Below are 19,810 nucleotides of genomic sequence, written 5' to 3' on the forward strand. Positions count from 1 at the left end.
CTACCAGTGGGTCCTGTGTTGCCCAAGCTCCCAGTGGCTTGATCCAACTTCCCAGAAGCCTGCCAGTGTGCCACCTCTCCCATGAGCCCACCTGAGCTTCCAGCGCCTTGCACACCAATGTGGGGGACAGTATATAAGTCAAGGTTGAATTTTAAAAGTTAAAATTTGTCCTCAAAACTCAACTTATACACCGTGCAATATGGTAATTCCTTTTGCTTGATCAGTCTTTGCAGATCCTGCAGGAATGTGTATGACTTCACTGTACAACTTAGTATTAAGGAGAAAAAACTGCTTTCACTAATAGCTGATCTGGTTTAAATTTGAGAATTTAAGTTTTGAGAATTATGGGTTGATTAAATTCTTTGTAAGCTTCTTTGCTTACATTCTTCAAATGTATTCAGCTTCAGGCAACAAAATTTACTGCCAAATGTCTCTAGGAAATTCTTGTGTTCTGGTTCTTCTTCTGCATCTGATTTTTCAGATGAGTGAAAATTTGACACCTTTCTCTTACAGATCTTCGTGTTTGGCGCACTAATCCTGGGTCAGTCTTTGACTATGACCCTGCAGAGGATAACATTCAGTCCAGAAGCCTTCACAAGATATCTGGTATGTTCCACGCTATCTGCCATTGCCGGGTACAATGGTTAAATCTGAAAAGTGACTCACGGGTGGCAAAACCCAAACGTTCTCACGTCTAATGTTTAGGTGCTAGGCTTTGGGAATGGAACCCACAAACAGATTATGCCTAAATTCCATATATTTGGCTTCAGGATAGTTAGGCACTGAGCACTGGAGTTCAAAATACTCAGCACACAGAGTGAAGGGACAGCCAAGAGGAAATGCCAAAGAGTCCTATTTGTCTAAAATCTCATCTCTCTTCTCAGGGTAGGTGACTAATTCAGGGTTTCAGGTGTCTTTGTGAGATACAGACACAACTTTAAGCTTGTACCTTAATTACAGGCAAATGATTCATTCTTTTAAGACACAAGGGGCATACCTACATGTGCATTAATGTGCTTTTCCTAATGCACATTAAATTTAGTACCTCCAATATGAGGTACTAAATAAATGCACACTAGGCTGCGCTAATGTGTAGTAGCACAAATGCATGCTTTTTAGGTGACAAGGCACAGAAGCCTATTCTACTGTGCATTAGCATATTAGCACTTTTTAATGTACCTGTTTTATAAACAAATAGGCTACCTCACATTAAAGCTCATGTGTAGATTCACCCAAGCAAAACTGCACAGTGATATGACCATTTTCCCAGAAAGGGGGAGGCCTGTTGAAGATGTTGGGTCCCTGGGCAGAAAGGAGTGAAGGGTCATGGGGCCAAAAGAAAAGCAAGCAAACAGGGAGCCTGCCACCCCAGTGAGAGGGATACTGTCCAAGTGTGGGAGGGATGTCCTGGGTTAGAGCACTTTCCTTTAGAAGGGATGGCATATGTAGGTTTGAACCTTCTCAGGCTGAGGATGGTGTAGGCCCCAGATCTCTCATCTCGTGAGTAAGTAAAGATGTTACGCAAAAGGTGGCTCATGGATGATGGTGGAAGTGGGCACTGAACTCAATGTTGTCAATGCATTTTAGGTGTGGTTTGACCATGCTGGTTGAATTGAGCCCTGCAGGGACACTAATGCCTGGCTGGTGAATTCCAAATGGCTTCTGGTGCAGTTTTTGTGCTTAACTATTCACCTCAGCGAAAATGGTGACATTTCTGGGCATGTACAGCAGTGAAACTTTAGGTGTTTTCACTTCCTGAAATGCCTCCATATTTGGGTTTTTGCAGATCTTGCACTTGCACCAAGACATCTAAACTTAATCTAAAGTGCAACTGAGGCACCAAATCCTTCTTTGGGTCTACTTCTAAATGTTGTGCTTGATACAGTGCTTGTCTTCCAGTTCAATGCATTTCTGATTCAAATGTATACTGAGTTTTTGGCTACCAGAGGACATCTCAGATCTCCACTTGGAGTATTTTCCATCAGTTGCAGGAAATGAGAGGATGAGGAAGTCAAAAAAGGAGTAGATTTGTGTACTGACTTCTGGATGTCATTTATTAAATATGGAGGCACCCAAATTCCAGTGAAAGAGAGGGCGTTAGGGCAACCTGCATAGCTAGGTATCTGAACTAACTAACTTTAGATATGGTGTTGATACCCAACATCCATATAGAGCTAATGAACCATAGAAACCTATAGACATAGGTATAGCTAATCTTCAAAACGTAGAAATGATTCAACCTCTTACTATATACATGCATATTAGTTCTTCACACAGAGTGTGTTGGATCATTCGTTATCTAGTTAACTTATGCATAATAGTCTGTCTATCAAATGTAAGTCTTTCGTAGCTTACCAGAACATATAGTGAAGAGGTGGTATGGGATCTTGGCATTCTTTTTGTTTCCCTTCCCATTTCCATTTTCTTCCCTTATTTTTTTTGAGAAAAATGCTGTGCTAACATCAACAGCAGGGATGGGGGCATGCATTGACCGAGGGTGGCAATTTATCCATTTTATTAATGTACAGTGCACCCTTCAGCTTCTGGAAAATTCCAGTCAGGGACAACAGAAAGGGAGGTGTTCACATCAAGGTGACATTAATGGTTCTCAGTGGTCCTGCTTGGCTTAATAGCTTAACTGGGGCCAAGTGCTTTGAAAATATAATTTACTTATGAAAATAAAGGGAAGAGCTGAATATCAGCAGTGGGGCATACAACCCAAGCAAATACAGAAAAAATGGGGTTGGAAAACCTAAAGAAAAGCATATTGCTTTCCAACAGAAAAAAATAGGGACATTGAATCATGTTCATCTATCAAGAAGTCCCTACTTTGCCCTTCCAGTAACACTGCAGCAGTCGAATGCTCCTAAATTTCAATGATTAACAATTTGCTGTGTTTTTTTCATTAGATATTATTGCTCTTGCAAAGCTATCTAGAATGTAAGTAGCGTTTTCCTACTATGCCAGATAAGCCCTATAAACCAGCACTCACCTGCAGTAGACCAGCACCCTTGCAGTCAGTGGCAATGGGATCTCATGGAGAATTTAGCTTTGCTGTACAGTACTACTGAGGTAACTGGAAGCAGAGTAGCACTCAGTCTGGTTTCTCCTTGTTTCCCTTCTCAAGTCCATGCCCAGCGCCGCAGCCGGGAGCACTCTCGTTCCGCCAGCGCATTGAGCATTAGTGCCGGCGATGAGAAATCAGAGCACTCAGAGGGCGGGGAGCAACACCTGTCCTATTACAGTAATGGAGGCTTTTTCGCTACAACCACAACAGGTAGGAAGGGGACAAACCTTTGCTGTTTAATCACAGGTCAACCCAGGATTGAGAGGACTTGGATTGGCTGGTGTCACCTTCCTCTGCCTTAATTCAGGACAGTAAACTCCACCTTGCCCACTACTATTCTCAAAGCAAACATCATCAGAGCTGCAAAAGTAGGCTGCTGCCTCATTGACAGGTGTTTTAACACCTTGGACATAGCCCACTTCCAAAGTACAATGTGCTTAGTGAGGGCATCAGGCAGTTGAGCCTGGTCCCAACTTGGGACTGTGTCTGCTGGAGGTCCTGATTGATTGGCTCCCCTATACCAGGAGTTGCCTTGTCCTCTGGACTCTACTTTTTTATGTCTTACCTCACTCTCTTTTTCCCTTTGCACACATGAAATCAGCAAGGTGATTGTGTTGGTGTGCATTAGCTGATGGGCATGCCCCAGTGCACACTGGGACTGAAGGTCAACAGCAGAGAGGGATAGGGAAACATCTCTACCCCGCCGTCAAAGGGAAGGGCCTGTAGGACCCTCAGCACGCTGTAGGAAAGGATATGGGTGGCCTTGCCCGAGGACAGCAGAGTGAACTGTGAGGGGGAAGTAATGCTGAACCCCTACTGGGCTGGCATCCACCAGCTCTGAAATATCAGGACAGGTCCTGCTCCAGCACATCACTTGGGTTACAGCAACGGAACTGAGGCTCCTGGGTTCTAGTCCCACCTCTGTAATGTAGCAGAAACACATTTGCACAAGTTAGAAAATGGAGGGGGGAAAAAACCGTTTTGTAGGTAAAGATCTGGACAGGACTACAAGGCAATATAGAAAAATAAACAGTAATGCCATTTTCCCAATACCCAATGCATTTGAACTTCAGATACTGGCCAGACTCACCAATTGACATACAGTGGCATGGGGGTAAATGGGGTTAATGGAGATTTGCTGAGCTGGCCCAGTATCATCTTTTCTTACAAGTATCAAAAACCCAGTTCATAGCTTTGGAAAAACAAAACGGTGAGAGGGGGAGGTAAGGAACAAGCCTGCAGCTCATTTACCACTCTTTTATTCCCTAGTTGGCTACAAGCAGGCTAAAACTGTAGAGCTGCCACAACAAAGATCATCATCTGTTGCCACCCAGCAGACAACAGTGTCGTCTGTTCCCTCCCACCCATCTACTGCTGGTGTAAGTAACACTGATTACATTGTTTGCCAGTTAGGCTCAAGCTTCCCTTGCTCTGCTTGTATCTACAGAGCCTTTAGCTTCTTTCACATTTTTTCCCAAAGGTATTAAAAAACCCCATCCAGGTAGTCCCAAATATTTGAACGTTATTTAGAACTAGTGATATTCACTCAGGCCTTCAGTAATTGGTGCTCTGTAATCTTCTGCCAATTAAAAATCCCAGAGTGGCTTCACCCAAGCCTGGCTAGTTTACAGGTATGGCAAGTATTTAAGCATGGGCTGGGGATCATCAGTGCTCGAGGGCACTATGCATGCAGGAATGGCTGATGCAGGTGTGCTAACATGCCTGGCTCATGGTAAGTGAAAGGTAGATAAAACAAGGCATCTTTGAGTAGGCCCAGCCTGATCTGCAAACTAAACTTAACTCTACCTCCACTCTACCTTTAGCCAGGTAACTAGCACTTAAGCAGGTACAGTAGCAAGGTAAGTCACATCTTAGGTTACTTATGCATATGTTAAGTCCTATGCAGTTACAGGAAGGCATATAACTTTGTGTAAATCACAAGAAGGGTGACAACCACCCTCGTTTCTCAGCCAAGCAATTAGGAAATTTGTTCAGGGCTGGTGGCCCAGGTTTTAGGTACCTTGTCACCCTGAAGCAGTTTAGATCCTACAGCTTTCACTCCCCGATCAGTAACCTAACTACTAGGCCACAGGTCAGTGCAAGAGCAGCCTCTGGACCTCCAGTTGCAGCTGGCCCACAGGGTAGCCAGGCTGGCAAGTAATACAAGCCAGGACCCATGCCAATCAGTGAAACACGCACTGTCTTGAAAAAGATGGGGCCTGACTCATCCCTTTCCCTCCCCCAGCTGTCTGCATTTTGGATGCAATAGCCACTAAGATTAAAAAACAGTAGCCCCTCTGGCGGAGGGCTGAATCCATGGTCACCTCCTCCCAAGATAATACCCATCTCACATCTCTAGTAGAATTCTTCCTGGCCCCACATTTCTCCTCCTCTTCATGGCTCAGTGGGCCATCTTTACCAAGTGCTGGAAGGTGGCCTTGCAATGTGCAGTCCTCAGCATTGTGGTTAGAGCAGTTTACTGAGGAGATGTAGATTTGGTTTCCCTCTGGGTTAAAGACCTAGAGGCAAATGCTGGAAGCACAAAGTCTGTGGGCTAAACAGTAGGAGCCATATCCAGTCAAGCAGCTGCACAACTTATGGCCATCTGGTAGGTTTCTTTAACCTCAGGACAATATGCATAACACAGCTTTTTTTCTTCTCTAAAAAAACAGAAGACCTACCGGGCTATGTATGACTACATGGCAGCTGATGCTGATGAAGTTTCCTTCAAAGATGGTGACACAATTGTGAACGTCCAAGCTATCGATGAAGGCTGGATGTATGGGACTGTACAGAGAACAGGCAAGACTGGCATGCTTCCAGCCAACTATGTAGAAGCTGTCTAAACCAAACTGAGGTCTTCTGTAAAGCATATCCATATGGACAAAACATGCAGGCACTTTGTTCTACTTGCCACAAGACTGCCCTGCCAAAGTGCCTTACTGTTTTTTCCCTGTTGATACTGTCTTGTGAGTTGTTATTCTGAAAAAAGTTACTTTATATATAGAAGAAGATATTTTAAAAATATCTTTACAAACGTTATCAAAGCTTCATCGTAAACATACTAGTCATTGATCCAGTGAGAAATGTGTTTCTATCACCTTCAATACCTTTTAACATTTTCTGGACTTGCACATAAAATCTGTTTTACTGTCTGCTGAGTACCTTATGGTTTGAAAACCAGTAATTTTAGAGTACTCGCGTATTAAAAAACAAAACAAAACTGCAACTATTTTATTAGTTTTCCTATCAAGACAGTATTTTTCTGTGCCATTCTAAAAAAAGTTTGAATGTATTTATTTCTGTTCCAAGTAAGCAAACAAACTTAACATCTCAAACCAGTCAAAAGGAATGTTAAATGCCTCTCCTCTTCTCTGCTTGCTAAACGCTGATGCACGTGTGTTTTCATGCTATTGTTCTGGGGTCAGAAAGCTGTATTTCCTTGTAAATTAGTGGCTAAATAAAGTTCATGTTTCTGCAGCACAATTAATGCATTTAACCTCTGATCAACAACAGTGAAGCAATCGGCATATTAAATAATCTTGCTACAAACCTGCCTTGTCCATAAGTCTCTGACTGATACATGGGGGAAGATCTTTAATCCATTACTATAATACATCGAGAACAAAAACTTTTAACAGGACTAACAAAGGAAGCAGACATGGGCAACGAGAAATTCACCAGTTATATTAGTGAGATTTTTTTTCAAAAATTTTTTTTAAAACACAAGGTTAATTTATGCCCTGAAGCTTTTGTGAGGGTTGGGAAGAAACTATGGGCAAATTATTCTAAACCTGGCCACTTAGTTTTCTCGACTTCTTCTGAAGCAGCCACTGCTGTCACACTGTGGTAGCAAAGCATGTTTTAAACACTGTTCAATTAAAACAGCAAGTTACAGCTAGATCCATAACAGGAATTAAACATTGCGACACTTAAGTTCTAGGCCCCTGGTTCTGCAGTGGAAGCCACAGCCCTGATCTAGCTTAGCTACCCACCTAACTATAATGTCTACAAAAGTGAAGCAACTCAAAATGAAGTTCTCAACAGCCAGTAGCCACTGAGGAGGCGCTAAACAAGCCATTAGACAAGATTAGACACTGATGCCCTAAATTCCACTGCATCCAGGGTTTAGGCACTGAAGACTGCAGAGTATGTTATATTAAATAGTTATTGGATAAAACATTTAACAACTTTTGGAGCAGGAATCAGAACCAACAAGACCAGCTGAGAGGTACCAGGGCTTCTCGACCTCTCCTGGTGCAGCTGTTCTATTTTACATGGAGTATTTAACTATACACTAGGCCAGAGAGACTGCACAACTTAGAGGTTGAGGCACCAACCTTAAGAAGTGGAAAATCTGAAGAAAATGGTTTCAAAACATGCAACTTCTTGATCAGCATACGATTAAGACAGTAAGAGTTACTATTAATAAATAAAGTTGCATTAACACATTAGGGAACTATTTGTTTTATTTGTACATATAGAAGACCTAAAACCGCCTGCAGCAATCCCATTAAGTGACTGCTCATTCCAGTAACTACAGTACATTATATACAAATCATCTTTCCACAATAAATCCTATGAACTCTCACTGACCATGGTCTTTGAGAAGCAGCAGTGCATTCCATGCAACCAAAATTCAGTCATAAATTACAGCCAACATTTGAAATCAGAAATCTATACATAATATACAAAGTTGTGCATGTCACATCTGTTCGTGTCCCACAGAAGAGTCATCCACACAAGGGAACAATGCTGCATATAAAATTTTAAAGGCCTGAGAAAGGAGCCTGAGAAATTCTGCATCCAAACCCTTTTACCTCATGGGCAATACCAGAGTAATCTCTGTAGTTAAGAAGATCATGCAAAGACATAAATCAATCCTGGTGCTTGACAATGGGATCTTTAGGGGGGTTTTGAGATACACTGTGCTGACTGATTAATTCATGGCAGTAGTATCTAATCTGACATAGAGGTAATTCCTCTAAAGATACCAGCAAAAAAGGGAAATTAACATGAGCACTAGGTAAAACTGGGCAACACTTAGGTTTCAGTAGTTATGAGCTTAACCTTTTACATTTATTAAGGCTTCACAGAAATAAAAACACTTTACATTTAAAAAAAATATTAAGATACTCTGTAGTTTTAAGTTTCACAGCCTTTGCTATTGCACATCTTAACAAATTTTAGTTTTTTTTCTTTTAATTACTTGAAAAATACCTATGCATAGCAGTAAAATACAAATACTTCTAAACACAGAAAGGGTACTCCAACAAATTAAAAATGTTAAACATATACCGTGATACATTTTGTCTGCCTCGGTCTTTAAAAAGTTTTTACTACTTGAATGCTCAGTTGAAGTACGCCACATTGCCAGTAACAAACAGTTGGGTTTCAGAAATTTGTTTCTTGTAACAAAAACTCCTGGTTAAAAAGTATAAATGACTAATCAGAAATTTCATGGGGTGGTGACTGCCAGCGGGACTGTAGATTTTTCATAATACAGTTTGTCATATTACCAAGTTTCTCTTGCATTTCAAAGAGCTGACTTCCTGAATAACTATGGAGCTCTTCAGGAGTTAGCTGAGCAGCAAGGGCACTGATTTGGCTCAAAAGGTCTGCTCTGGGTTGTGCGTCTGTGTTCAAGACAGCTGGTTCTACCAAATCTAAAAGACAAAGGTGATTAAAATGGTTTTAATAAGAGTGAAATTCACTTTGCATGAAATATTGCAAGTTTTTTCTGTGCCAGAAAATACACACACTGTCTACAGGTAGTTACACCACCAGTTAAGGCCATGGGCTGGAGAGAAAAGCTGGATGGACTGATTCTTCCCACAGTTGTTCTCCATGGAGTTGGAAGAACATTTTGAGGGCAGAATTTGAACTCACTAAGACCCCACAGTTTCTGTCCACCTATAGCCTGCAAACCATACCAGGAAAGAAAGAAAAGCTTCAAGGCATGAGATGAGGGACTGAAGAGTTCCTGGTGTGTCAATTATTGAAGAAGATTAGACAACCGTACAGTGAAAAATTTGTGAGGAAGAAGCCTTTATTTAAGCACGTGGGACAATATCCAGGAGAGGACATGGGTCTCTACAGCAGGATTCAGGTTGAACTTTGGCATGCGAGTCCAAAACTGTGACCCCAAAACCCCCTTTTCAGCTGCTTTCTAGATGTCTCAATTCACTTTTTCACCTTAAGACTGCTCTTAGTGTATGAAGCTCCACGTCTGTGCACACTTAACAGTGCCTCAATTCTGAGTGCTGGGGCCCAACACACGCAGAAACGGAATTTCTCTGCCTGCAAAGAGCTTAATTCTTTAAATGTCAGAGTATTCCTACATGATCAGGCTTCTCAGATAAGGCAAGCAGCAGCTGTTGCTTTTTCAAACATAGCTGAAGGAGCCAGAGAAGAAAAGGAGCTGGGGGAAATCGCAATAACTCATAAAAATTCCCTTCTCTGCCTAGGGAGATTTAAACATACAACTTGCTGAAGAGTGGTAGCCACTAGCCTAGTTCAGGCAGATACTCTGGATGTCACGGCAGAAGCCAGGCATCTAGAAGATGGGCACAATAATGCACACTGCGGCAGTCCTTTTTATGAGACACTGTGGAGTCTCTTCTCTCTGCCCAGGCTACACTTCACAACTCACGCTACAAAAGCAACCAAGTACCCTCCTGAAAACTCCACTTGGAAACCAATCTTTTTTTAGAATTGAGGAATAGCTTTCATTAAGTTCAAACACAAAAATATTACATGTAATAAATGAAGTCAGATTATCTTTACCCAAACCTAGCATAATGAAACAAAGCAGCATTTAAAAAGCAATCATCACATGCATTAGTTTCTTAGTGCTAAACCTCAGAAGTTACAAGTTACACAAGAAAATGCAATCTTTACCTGTTGCAAGTCTTTCTTCCTCTGTAGAAAAAGCCTTCTCCTCCATAACACTTAATGGCTTCTCTGTATCTTCAAGGGCTGCAATTTCCTCAAATCCACGAGCCTTTACCTAAAGATTTAATTGAAATGTGAGAAAGAAGAATGTTCTAAAAAGCAAACAGTCTGCATGTATTTCTTGACATGTATTTAACTGCAAAATTAAAATGACATCAAATACAATTCCCATTTCTGACCACCGTACTTCTGGCCACTACCCTGCTAGGCACGTAACCTTTGTGGCACTGGCAAGATGGCAACCCTGCTTAAATCGATAACCCTGGTATTATAGAAATGTGACAGAAATCAGTTTAAGCAGTTTTTTCTATTAATTATTATTTTTCTTTTTACATTATATTTTAGGCACTTAAAAATGAGAATTTTAAGCATTTTGTAATGAATATCAGCAATGTAGAACTTGATCGTTCTTCATTACAGTGCCAAAAGTAACTTTACCTGTTGCTCATGATATCCTTTCAAAGCCTTTTTAACACTGGAAACTTTAGGAGAGCGGATGGGAAGCATTTTTATTTCAGATGCTGTCAAGGAACTCAGGTCACCCACTGTCTTAATGTTCTTTGCTCGAATGAGCTGCCCCAGTCCCCGTGCCCTGTGTGGAGAAAAAGGGAGTCCAAGTACTGATTCCAAGACAGCTTTTTTCCCACCCCAAGCTGAAATGAGAAGAATGAACACTTGGGGTTTGTCCCTTATCTATTCACATGAATGGAGAGGAGGAACATCAAGGCAGATAGCTCCTCTTTTCTGCAGAAAGAAAAATGTAATTCCCTGATATTGAGCCTAATTAATATAAATAAGTAACAAAACTGTGGAAAGATGAGAAGAAAGCACCAATTCAAAACCGGTCATTCTGAGTAGATCCCACGATAGCTCCAGAAAACTTGCCTTCTGGAGCATATTCTTTGAATACAAACACATATATGTCAAGTTAACAACCCCATTCACAGTAAGGATCATCCAAGTTTCAGTAAATCAAATACTGTCTACTAGAGACTGGAATATGTTTTTAAAGTCATTAAACTCCATGTATGAACTGAAGAGGTTGGTTGAAAAAACAAAAAACAAAACGTGTACTTTACATATGAATCAGGGTTGTGCGAGGCTTCGGACAGAGCTTTGGATTCAGAGAAGCTTACAGGTCCAAAGCAGCACGTCCAGGTTGAAGCGCTGCCTCGTTCGGCTTCCCGAAGCACTTCAGGGCTGCCTCGGAGATCCAGCCATAGGGTGTAATAAATATCTATAACTTTGTTGTTTTTTGTCCGATTTGGTTGAAATTTTCAGGGGTGGTAGACTCCGCAGAGAACATGAAGCCTGCCAAGTTTCAAGAAGTTCGGTGCAGGGGCTTGGGGGGAATTGCACCCCAAATTCTTGAAAGCAAAACTCCTATGTGTTACAACACAGGGGGTTCAAAACCGCAGGGGTGGTAGCTCGTATTGAGGCCACAAAGCCTGCCAAGTTTCAAGGAGATCAGTGCAGGGGTTTGGGGGGGGAACTGCCCCTCAAGCTGTGGACAAGCAAAACTTGTGCTATGGGTAACACTGTGTGTGCAAAGGCTCAGCAGGGTGACAGCTGCAGGGACGGTGGCCACTGCTGCAGCCACCACACCTGCCAGCTGTGGAGGAGATTGTTGCAGGGGGGGTTCTAGGGCCCTGCACCCCTAGCTGCTGACAGGCAAAACTCATGCCATGGGTACTTGTGGGACTGACTGACTGTCTTGGGACGGGGAGGGGAGACACTACTGCAGGCCTGGCTGCTAAGCTGCTGTGTTACCAGTTACCAATCAATCATGATTCACTCAGGGACCAGCTCAATACACAGGACCTAGCTAATGTAGCCAGTTAATTGTCATCAGTCAGCACTTACAAAACCAGATTAAGGAGAGGAAAGAATCAATACAGACAATCAACTGCCCCAAGACAGAGACAGTCAGTCCCACAAGCACCCATGGCGCAAGTTTTGCCTGTCAGCAGCTAGGGGTGCAGGGCCCCAGAACCCCTGCACCAATCTCCTCCACAGCTGCCAGGCGTTGTGGCCGCAGCAGATGCAAAAAAGACTTAATTTGACAATACAGCCAGGTGCCAAAACAGCCCTTGCTTCTCCCTCCCCAAATGCTTCCAACAAGACCCCAGACAGGCACTCATCCCAACAGAAGAGTTTGTACAATCCACTAAGGTGTATTAGGAATCTTGTCTTCAAAGCGAGCGTGACTTACCAAATGTTTGATGTAATCTGAGGTAAAATGATATCGACTGGCGCTTTACAGCCTACCAAGGCAGGGTACACACACTCTGAAGGACAAGACGGCGATTCTTTGGCCATCTCAGTAATCTTGAATAGTACACAAAAATGATTACATTGGTTAAGTATCACACAAATGAATACAAAAAAAATAGAAGAGATGCATGAACTTAAGCACTTCTTACTAAACACTTCTTTGAGCTCTTAAATTTAAGGTTACGAGATCCGGGGGACAGAAATCCTTTGGTTGGAGTGGTAATATGCTAGATGGAAAAGAGGAAAAAATATCTCTCAGGATTGTAGGCATTAAATTACTCATAGGATTTTAATTATCTTAACTTCAAAATAAAATTTTTCATTTCAAAAGAGGACAACAGTTCACTCCTTATAATGCACAAGACCACAGAAAGTGCCCACTATTTCTTTTGTTTACCGAGTCTGACAACTGTTCTATTTATAAGCCATTGTTATAATCTTAATTATACAAGTTTATATTGGAGTAACACTACATAAGATAAAGATTAGTACACAGAGAACTATTCTAAAAAGATAATGATTTACCTTGGTTTGGTTACTGGAAGAAGTTTTAAGACTTCGTGAAGATGGTGAACTATTTGAGGAAGAAAAAGACCTAACAACAGGACTTCTCCTATCAATATCATCTGCCAATTCCTCTTGGTAAATTGGATTTGCAAAAGAGACTCGACGAATCTGTTTTTAGAGATAAATAATATTTACACTTAATCTATAGCCACAGTTAAATCACCAAATTAAATTTTGTATAAACTATAAAGATCTACCATATTTCATGGTGCACAGGTCGAGGTTTGAAGCCAAAACATTTACCTTTAACTTTCCACCTTGACTTATACACCATATCAATACTTTTGACCCCTGCCTGGCCCAGCCCCAGTCCGGCCCCAAGCCAGCCTTCTTCACCTAACACGAGATGGCGTCCCTGTTGCTGGGGGGCCAGGACCGGCCTGTGGGCCTTGCCATCACCATGGAGATGCTGTTAGGCTGGGTGCCGAGCCCGTCTCCGTCCCCTGTGAGTGGCACTGTTTAGGCTGTGCCAGCTGAGCACCGAGCCTGGCTCCACCCTCTATGAGTGGCACTACGTAGGCTGCGCCAGCCGAGCATCAAACCCATGTCAGTCCCCTGCAAGCAGCACTGCAGCATGTGTCCATCCCACTGCCCCAGGTACCCAGCTTGCAGTGAGGGTGTGCAGGAGGTCGGTATTAGTCGACCCCATATTTCTGATCCAAAAAGTTAGGTTGACTTATACACCAGATCTACAAGAATTCTAACTTTCTGGATCAGAAAAATGGGGTCGGCTTATATAGCACGTCGACTTACACACTGTCAAATATGGTAAGTATGATTTGAAAAATGTATTCATTAGACCCAACTGAAATAGCTGTTTCTCACTAAAGTTGAAATCATAGCACTTTCTAATTCCTACACAAGAGATTACGAACTTTTTGTTAAAAGTGTCATAAGAGTAACAAGCGACATGCTAAACTGCTGAATATACAATAGTTTTGTACTAGCAGTATGCTTTTCCCTTGGGCTGCTTACAGAGTGAAAAAAACCTGGTGCTTTATTTTAAGCTTGGCATGCCCCCATGCTGCATACAGCACATGACCAAAAGAGGCACCGCATTAACTGGACCTGGCTCCCCCCAACTTTTGCATCAATTCAGCACTTCAGTGAGGCTTTTTGGCACTTTTATCAAAAGTTGATTCAATCAGATATTATTAGATAAAAGCACCAAAAAAGCCCCACTGAAGCGCCTGATCTATACAGATGCTGTGGAGCTGGGTCAAACTAACACACTGTCTCTTCCGGTACAGCACTGGTTTTTGGTTGTTTTTTTTTCTTTCCATGTCTGTCAGCAGCCTACAATGGCCAAAGCCTTACCTACGTTACTGCTTGGATAGCAATGCTCTGGAGACGGAAGTTAGGAAATGACGTAAGAAAATATGTAAGCAAAACAATGGAAGAATATAAAATAGGCAAAAGATAAATGTCTACAAGAATGGGACGGAAATCAAAGAGTAGTAGTATGAGGATGCGACACCAGCAGGAACAACACACTAAAATGTGCATTTAGTAACCTACATTAATGACCTTCAGTTATTTATTTTGCTCAATTAAGATTTTAGAAAGAAGGGGCAAAAATATATGCTCTATATATTTCCTTAGTTGTTCATTTGCAAAATGAACACTTACTATCTATCCTTCTCTTTCTTCTGTTTTCTGGAAGAAAAAAATTGGTTTAGTGTGCTGGTTTATCCTAGTGCTCAAGGGAAATTTACAAAACACATTTCAAAGGCGAGCCTGAGAACAAAAACTCATGAGCTGGATGGATAGTAAAAACCAAGGACCAAACACTGTTATTGATTTAATGGCATACCATAATCTATCTAATTCCTTAATTTTTTTCTCCATGATACAGGTGATTATGACCCCCTTCCCTTCTGAAAGGTCTTCATTACTCACTAATCAAAACTATCCTTTCTTCAGTTAATTGTTTGTCTGCTACCCCTGGGAATCTCTCTTCTCTAGTTCCACAGACCTCCACACTGTTTTTAATCATCATTGTGCTCACTTCTTTCCTCAGACCTGATGAATAATGCTTCACTTTCAAAAGCTTGCCTAAGGCCATCCCAAACATGCAGTTGGTCCAATAAAAGATTTCACTCAGCCAGTTGGCCTAATAAATGATCAGATTTACCCAAAGAACCTTGTCTGCACATGCTAGTCAAAGCATTCTCATTTTCACTATCTGAAATGATAAAATAGCTCTTAATTGTGTAAAAATCATATGGCAGCTATTTAAATCCTGAACATGAAAGAATAAATATAGTATTTATGAAACTCATGTCCAACGTGTTTCATATTCCATTGTCAATTTGTGGTAAAAGCAACAAAACATCAGAAGAATTGTTTCATACTGAACACACAAAGAAGGTGTTAAAAACAAATTTATAATGCAAACTAACAATTAACTACAGTCTTTATAAAATTACTGTCTTGCCATTGGGGGGTGGGGTTTGATTAAGGGTGATTACCTTAATCAAAAATTAAGGTAAAAAAAGCCACAGTGCTTGGTACATAGACCAATCAAATCAGATTTGCTCTCAGGGATGCTGTACAAATGAATGTCTTGCACAGAGTTTATATTTAACAGAAAATTACAAGTACTTAATATAGGCTTAAAAGATGGTTAGCAAACAGGGAGAAGGGATAAAGCAGTGCTCATATCTTTCACTCCACCCTGTTTCTTTATGACATAAAATCTGAAATGTTTCTGGTTTTTTTAACATTCGAAATGCAGATTCTGTCTGGCTGGGAAAACTACAATTACACATGAAGAACATAACGCCATAAGAGCCAACAGCTTGTTAAGCAAATTGAAATGGGAAGAGATTTAGTCACGGAAACGATTATGTTTTCAATGATCACCATTTTGGATTGCAAGAAACCTTTATTCAGGTAACCTTGAATAAAACCCAGAGCCCTCACATCTTCAAGGTTGAGAGCTAGCAATGTGCACCCTCTGAACTCAACAAACAACTCTTATGTCAAAACTAGGGAAAGACACTCTTGTTATTTTAAAAAGGAAGAAAATCCTTTTAAAGATTAAGACCTGTCTATATCTCTCTCTCTATATATATATTTGCATGTCATTTTCAGCAGTTCTACAAAACTATCAGTAATGCCAATAAGGAATATTATTCAATATACACTTTACAAGACCTGCATTAAAAATGGTAATGATTACCTAGATTGCATTATATCACAATACCTTGTTAGCAGGTGATGGGGAATCATCCTCTTGCTGTCTTTTAAGACCCCTCTTTAAAATACTAGTGGATGGAGAAGCCAAGGGAGACCATGTGCAACGGGTCTGCACTCCATTAGGGCTTTCATTAACTTTAACCAAAGCTACAGAATCAAGATTTTTCATCTTCTGTGGAGAATCCATGTTGTCACTTCCTTCTCCACCCTCTTGGTCTGAGGTTACCTTTTCAGGTACTGTAGATGCAACTTCACCCTCACTGATTATTAAACCTTCCTCCTTCATCTCACTATCCTGAGGACTGCTGGTCTTTACAGAAATGTTCTGATTCCCTTCTGTAGTGTTCTGAACATTTTCTGGCTCATTTGTCTTTGTTTCTTCAAACCAGTTACTAATTCTTTCTGCATCAGGTAATTGCTCTGGTTGTGTATTTTCACCTATGTCTTTTTTTTCTGTACATACTGGCTCTTTACTCTCATTCTCCAAAGCAAGGCACCTCTCTTCTTTGGGCTCTTTGGAAACATACTCGGTCAAACATTCTTCACGTCTGTCAGCCTGACTAGCACATTCTCGTGTTTCAGTTACAGAATCACAAAGTTCACTCTTGATACATGGCAAATTTTCAGTATCTCCACCCTTCACTGGAGATGCACTTCCTTGCAAATCACTCTCAGATTTTAACCCCCTTTCTGAATCAAAGATACTAGATTCTTTAGTAGGAAGCAATGGTGTGCTTGTTGCACAAGGTCCCACAGAAGAGTCTGCATCAAAATCTGAGCTGTTCGGTAATACTTCTGATGTACTCACAGTTGTTCGCATAGGTGTTTTTTTAGTCTCACTTATTTCATTAATATTGGTATTTTTTAATTCAGTGAATGACTTTTCTTGCTGTTGTGACTTTTCCCCACAGCAATCGCAGCTCCTTGACCTTCTCAATCTCTTGCTTCTTTTGTGCTGGCAGCCAGGTATCTGCAGAGGTTTCTCGGAGGAAAGAGCAGCATCAGAATTATTAGTTCCTGCTTCAAATTTGACCAGATCACTTCCACTACAGTCTTCTACATTTCTTTGCTTATCAAAGGATTTATTTTCCTGCCTTGTTTTCAAAACTGGCTCAGATGTACCTGGGCTTATGAGAGCTTTTGTTAGTACGCTGGTTTCATTTTGCTCCACATCTGTGTTCTGTCCAAGGGAAGTTTTTGCTAAGTCTGTAATTCCTGTGGTTTCATCCACAGGCAGATCAGGATTTGTTTCATCTTTAATTTTGGTATCAGGCAGGTTCCTAATCTCAGTTACATTTTCTTGTAAAGATAACTCCTGATTTTGGCTTTCTGTTTTTCCCTCTTTCACTTTGTTTTCAACAGAATCACTTTTATTTTTCCATTTTCCAGTTTTCTTCTTCTTTGCGCTTTCCTCCCTTGTCTCAGAGCTATCAGATTCAGAATTTTCTATGCTGGAAAGTAAACCTTGTGATGCTCTTCTTGTCTGATATCGTGGGCGACTCCTTTTCTGACCCATTATATCTGACCCAGAATCTTGATGATCCATTTCAGACTTCAGATTATCTTCCACTTTCCTGATGCTTTTGTTCGTTTCTTCAAGACCTGCTGATGTGCATGACTCCTTTGAACCAACATCATCTTCAGCAGTCTTCTCATTTAAGTTATTCTCTTTTTTATTTACTTTTATTTGTGCATCTACACCTTTCTCAGAAATTAATTTCTGCTTTTGAGAGGAGTCCTCTTTAACTTGCGGCACCTTCTTTTGGACAGACTTTTCATCTTCTTTACGTTTGGTTTTTTGGTGGCTGTTTTCTTTGTCTTGATTTCCTGCTGTAGCTTCTGCAATTTCTGATCGTCTTCTTAAAGAACGCCTTAATGCTTTCTGATTAGCTGCCACATGTGGAATCTGATTGTCATCTTTATTTACTAAGTCACTTGATACAGCAACCAAGGGAGGTGTATTTTCTTTACAATCCAGATTTGATCCCTTACTTTTTCCTACCTCCTCACCACCATCCACAAATAGCTTATTCTCTATTGCTATACTCTCTATCACTGTGGAATTGGGAGTGTGTGACTGTGTATCTGGAATACATTCTATCTCTTCCACCTGAGTAGATAGCTCAGATTTATTTTCCGTGTGGAGAGCAACCGCCAACTCTTGTATATTACTCTCCTCTTCTGATCTTGTTAACAATTTAGATTGCCTATTGTCACTGAGCTCAGTTTTATTTTGCCTGTGACTTAGTTTTTTTGTTGCAGTAACTGTTCCTTCAGTTTCTGGTTCTAAAGTACTTCTATCCTTCTCCTCCTCAGGTTCTTCTGCTTTGGTGGGAGTCTTTGGTATATCTATGGTTTCCTGTTTATCTGGCATATCAATAATTCCAGATGCTCCTGACAACCTACTTAATGCAGAAGGACTAAAGGGTCTGTTTTCTGAACTATCAAATTTTTCCAAGGTAATGAAAGATTGCCTTCTACTTGCAGGTTGTGGTGTTCCAGAAATTATGTCACTAGAAGATGAACTGTTGCTGCTGTTTGACACATTTTCATCTCCTACTGAAGGCTCTTTTGAAACTATTTCACTTGTACATTTTTTTGAATCATCTTCTGCTGAAAGCTCTTTCAAGACTGCATCAGTTGTACCTTTTTCAAAATCCTCCTCACATTTTGAATCTGAGTTCTCTTTCACTTGGGTAATGGATTTGTTTTCAGTATTCACAAAGGCAGCTCTTTCAACAGCACTGCTTAACTGGCCATTCTCTGCAGGTGTGCGTGTTTCACTATTGTATACATTACTTTTCATATTTTCATCCTGAATGAAAACAATTTATATTAAAATTAAGTACTAAGGCTTTGTAATACAAAAACTGCAATTTCACTGAGATTTAAAATACACTACACTTTCTAGTTATTTGTAAGGATTTTCAAATTACACACCCATCCAAAACATTAGGATTTATCTTTTTTCCTGTCACCATTTTAAAACTTTATGAAAGCCTAGGAAAACAACCTTATTAACTTTCAAATGCAAGTTGATAAAAGAGTTCAAATAATTTCATTTTTCCAACTATCTTAGTTGGTCTAATAAACGATAAATCGGATTTACCCATAGAACCTTGCCTGCCCATGTCCTTAAATGAACATGAACACCCACAAATCATTCAAACACTTCTTCTTTGTACTCAATGAAAATATTTATTTAAAAGATTTCTGCAGTATTTTCCATCTCTCTACATGACCGGTAGCTCTTGCTGTCTAAATATAAAGAACATTTAATATAATGTCCCTGGGATTTTGATTGCATTCGCATTTTTCTTAAGATAGAAAATGCTGACTGTAGCAAGGAACTGACTCAGGGAACAGGAAAGGAAGTGCACACAATTTGACTGCATGCCAACTCAATTTTCATATCCTGAATTCTATTTCCGTTTAACACCTCCATTTTTAATTGTGTGCTTTATCCAACCTGTACAACTTCAACGTATATGTGTGTGTGTGTTTTTGGTATATTTGTCTACAGAAGCCTAAAAGTGTTCAGAAAGAATCTTCTCTTTTAATAGATTAGCTACACTAAAAGTGAGTGTGGGTTTGTTTACACCACCTTCCTGGCATTCTTGTCTTCAGCATGTCTCCTCAACCCAGAAAGGGGACAGGAGAGGAAGGGAACAAAGAATGGTGTGGCTTCACTGCCTCCTTTTTGGGTTTTGCACATTTGGGACATGTGCGAAACTGGCCCCCGCAATC

The 19,810-nt window shown here is 40.7% G+C and overlaps 2 protein-coding genes across 5 annotated transcripts in view; one reads left to right on the plus strand and one right to left on the minus strand.

Moving 5' to 3' along the window:
* NEB (nebulin) overlaps nucleotides 1–6,619 on the plus strand; it is a 210,907-nt gene extending 204,288 nt beyond the window's left edge. The window contains exons 155-158 of the mRNA XM_059726275.1: nucleotides 514–606; nucleotides 3,128–3,277; nucleotides 4,337–4,446; nucleotides 5,740–6,619. Coding sequence (XP_059582258.1) covers nucleotides 514–606; nucleotides 3,128–3,277; nucleotides 4,337–4,446; nucleotides 5,740–5,913 — 527 coding nt within the window. The 3' untranslated portion in view covers nucleotides 5,914–6,619. The remainder of the gene's footprint in view (nucleotides 1–513; nucleotides 607–3,127; nucleotides 3,278–4,336; nucleotides 4,447–5,739) is intronic.
* An 899-nt stretch (nucleotides 6,620–7,518) lies between these two features.
* The window catches only part of RIF1 (replication timing regulatory factor 1), a 58,575-nt gene continuing 46,283 nt past the window's right edge, over nucleotides 7,519–19,810 (minus strand). For 2 of the 4 annotated variants that reach the window (XM_014599509.3, XM_019480349.2), the window contains exons 29-35: nucleotides 16,071–18,878; nucleotides 12,821–12,970; nucleotides 12,445–12,522; nucleotides 12,234–12,349; nucleotides 10,460–10,613; nucleotides 9,968–10,076; nucleotides 7,519–8,733 (exon numbers count right to left, since the gene is read on the minus strand). In XM_014599509.3, coding sequence (XP_014454995.1) covers nucleotides 8,513–8,733; nucleotides 9,968–10,076; nucleotides 10,460–10,613; nucleotides 12,234–12,349; nucleotides 12,445–12,522; nucleotides 12,821–12,970; nucleotides 16,071–18,878 — 3,636 coding nt within the window. In that variant the 3' untranslated portion in view covers nucleotides 7,519–8,512. The remainder of the gene's footprint in view (nucleotides 8,734–9,967; nucleotides 10,077–10,459; nucleotides 10,614–12,233; nucleotides 12,350–12,444; nucleotides 12,523–12,820; nucleotides 12,971–16,070; nucleotides 18,879–19,810) is intronic. The other 2 variants (XM_006266156.4, XM_019480350.2) reach the window with 1 other exon arrangement.

This window comes from Alligator mississippiensis, chromosome 4, assembly GCF_030867095.1.
Source record: "Alligator mississippiensis isolate rAllMis1 chromosome 4, rAllMis1, whole genome shotgun sequence".
In the NCBI taxonomy this organism is placed as follows: domain Eukaryota; kingdom Metazoa; phylum Chordata; order Crocodylia; family Alligatoridae; genus Alligator; species Alligator mississippiensis.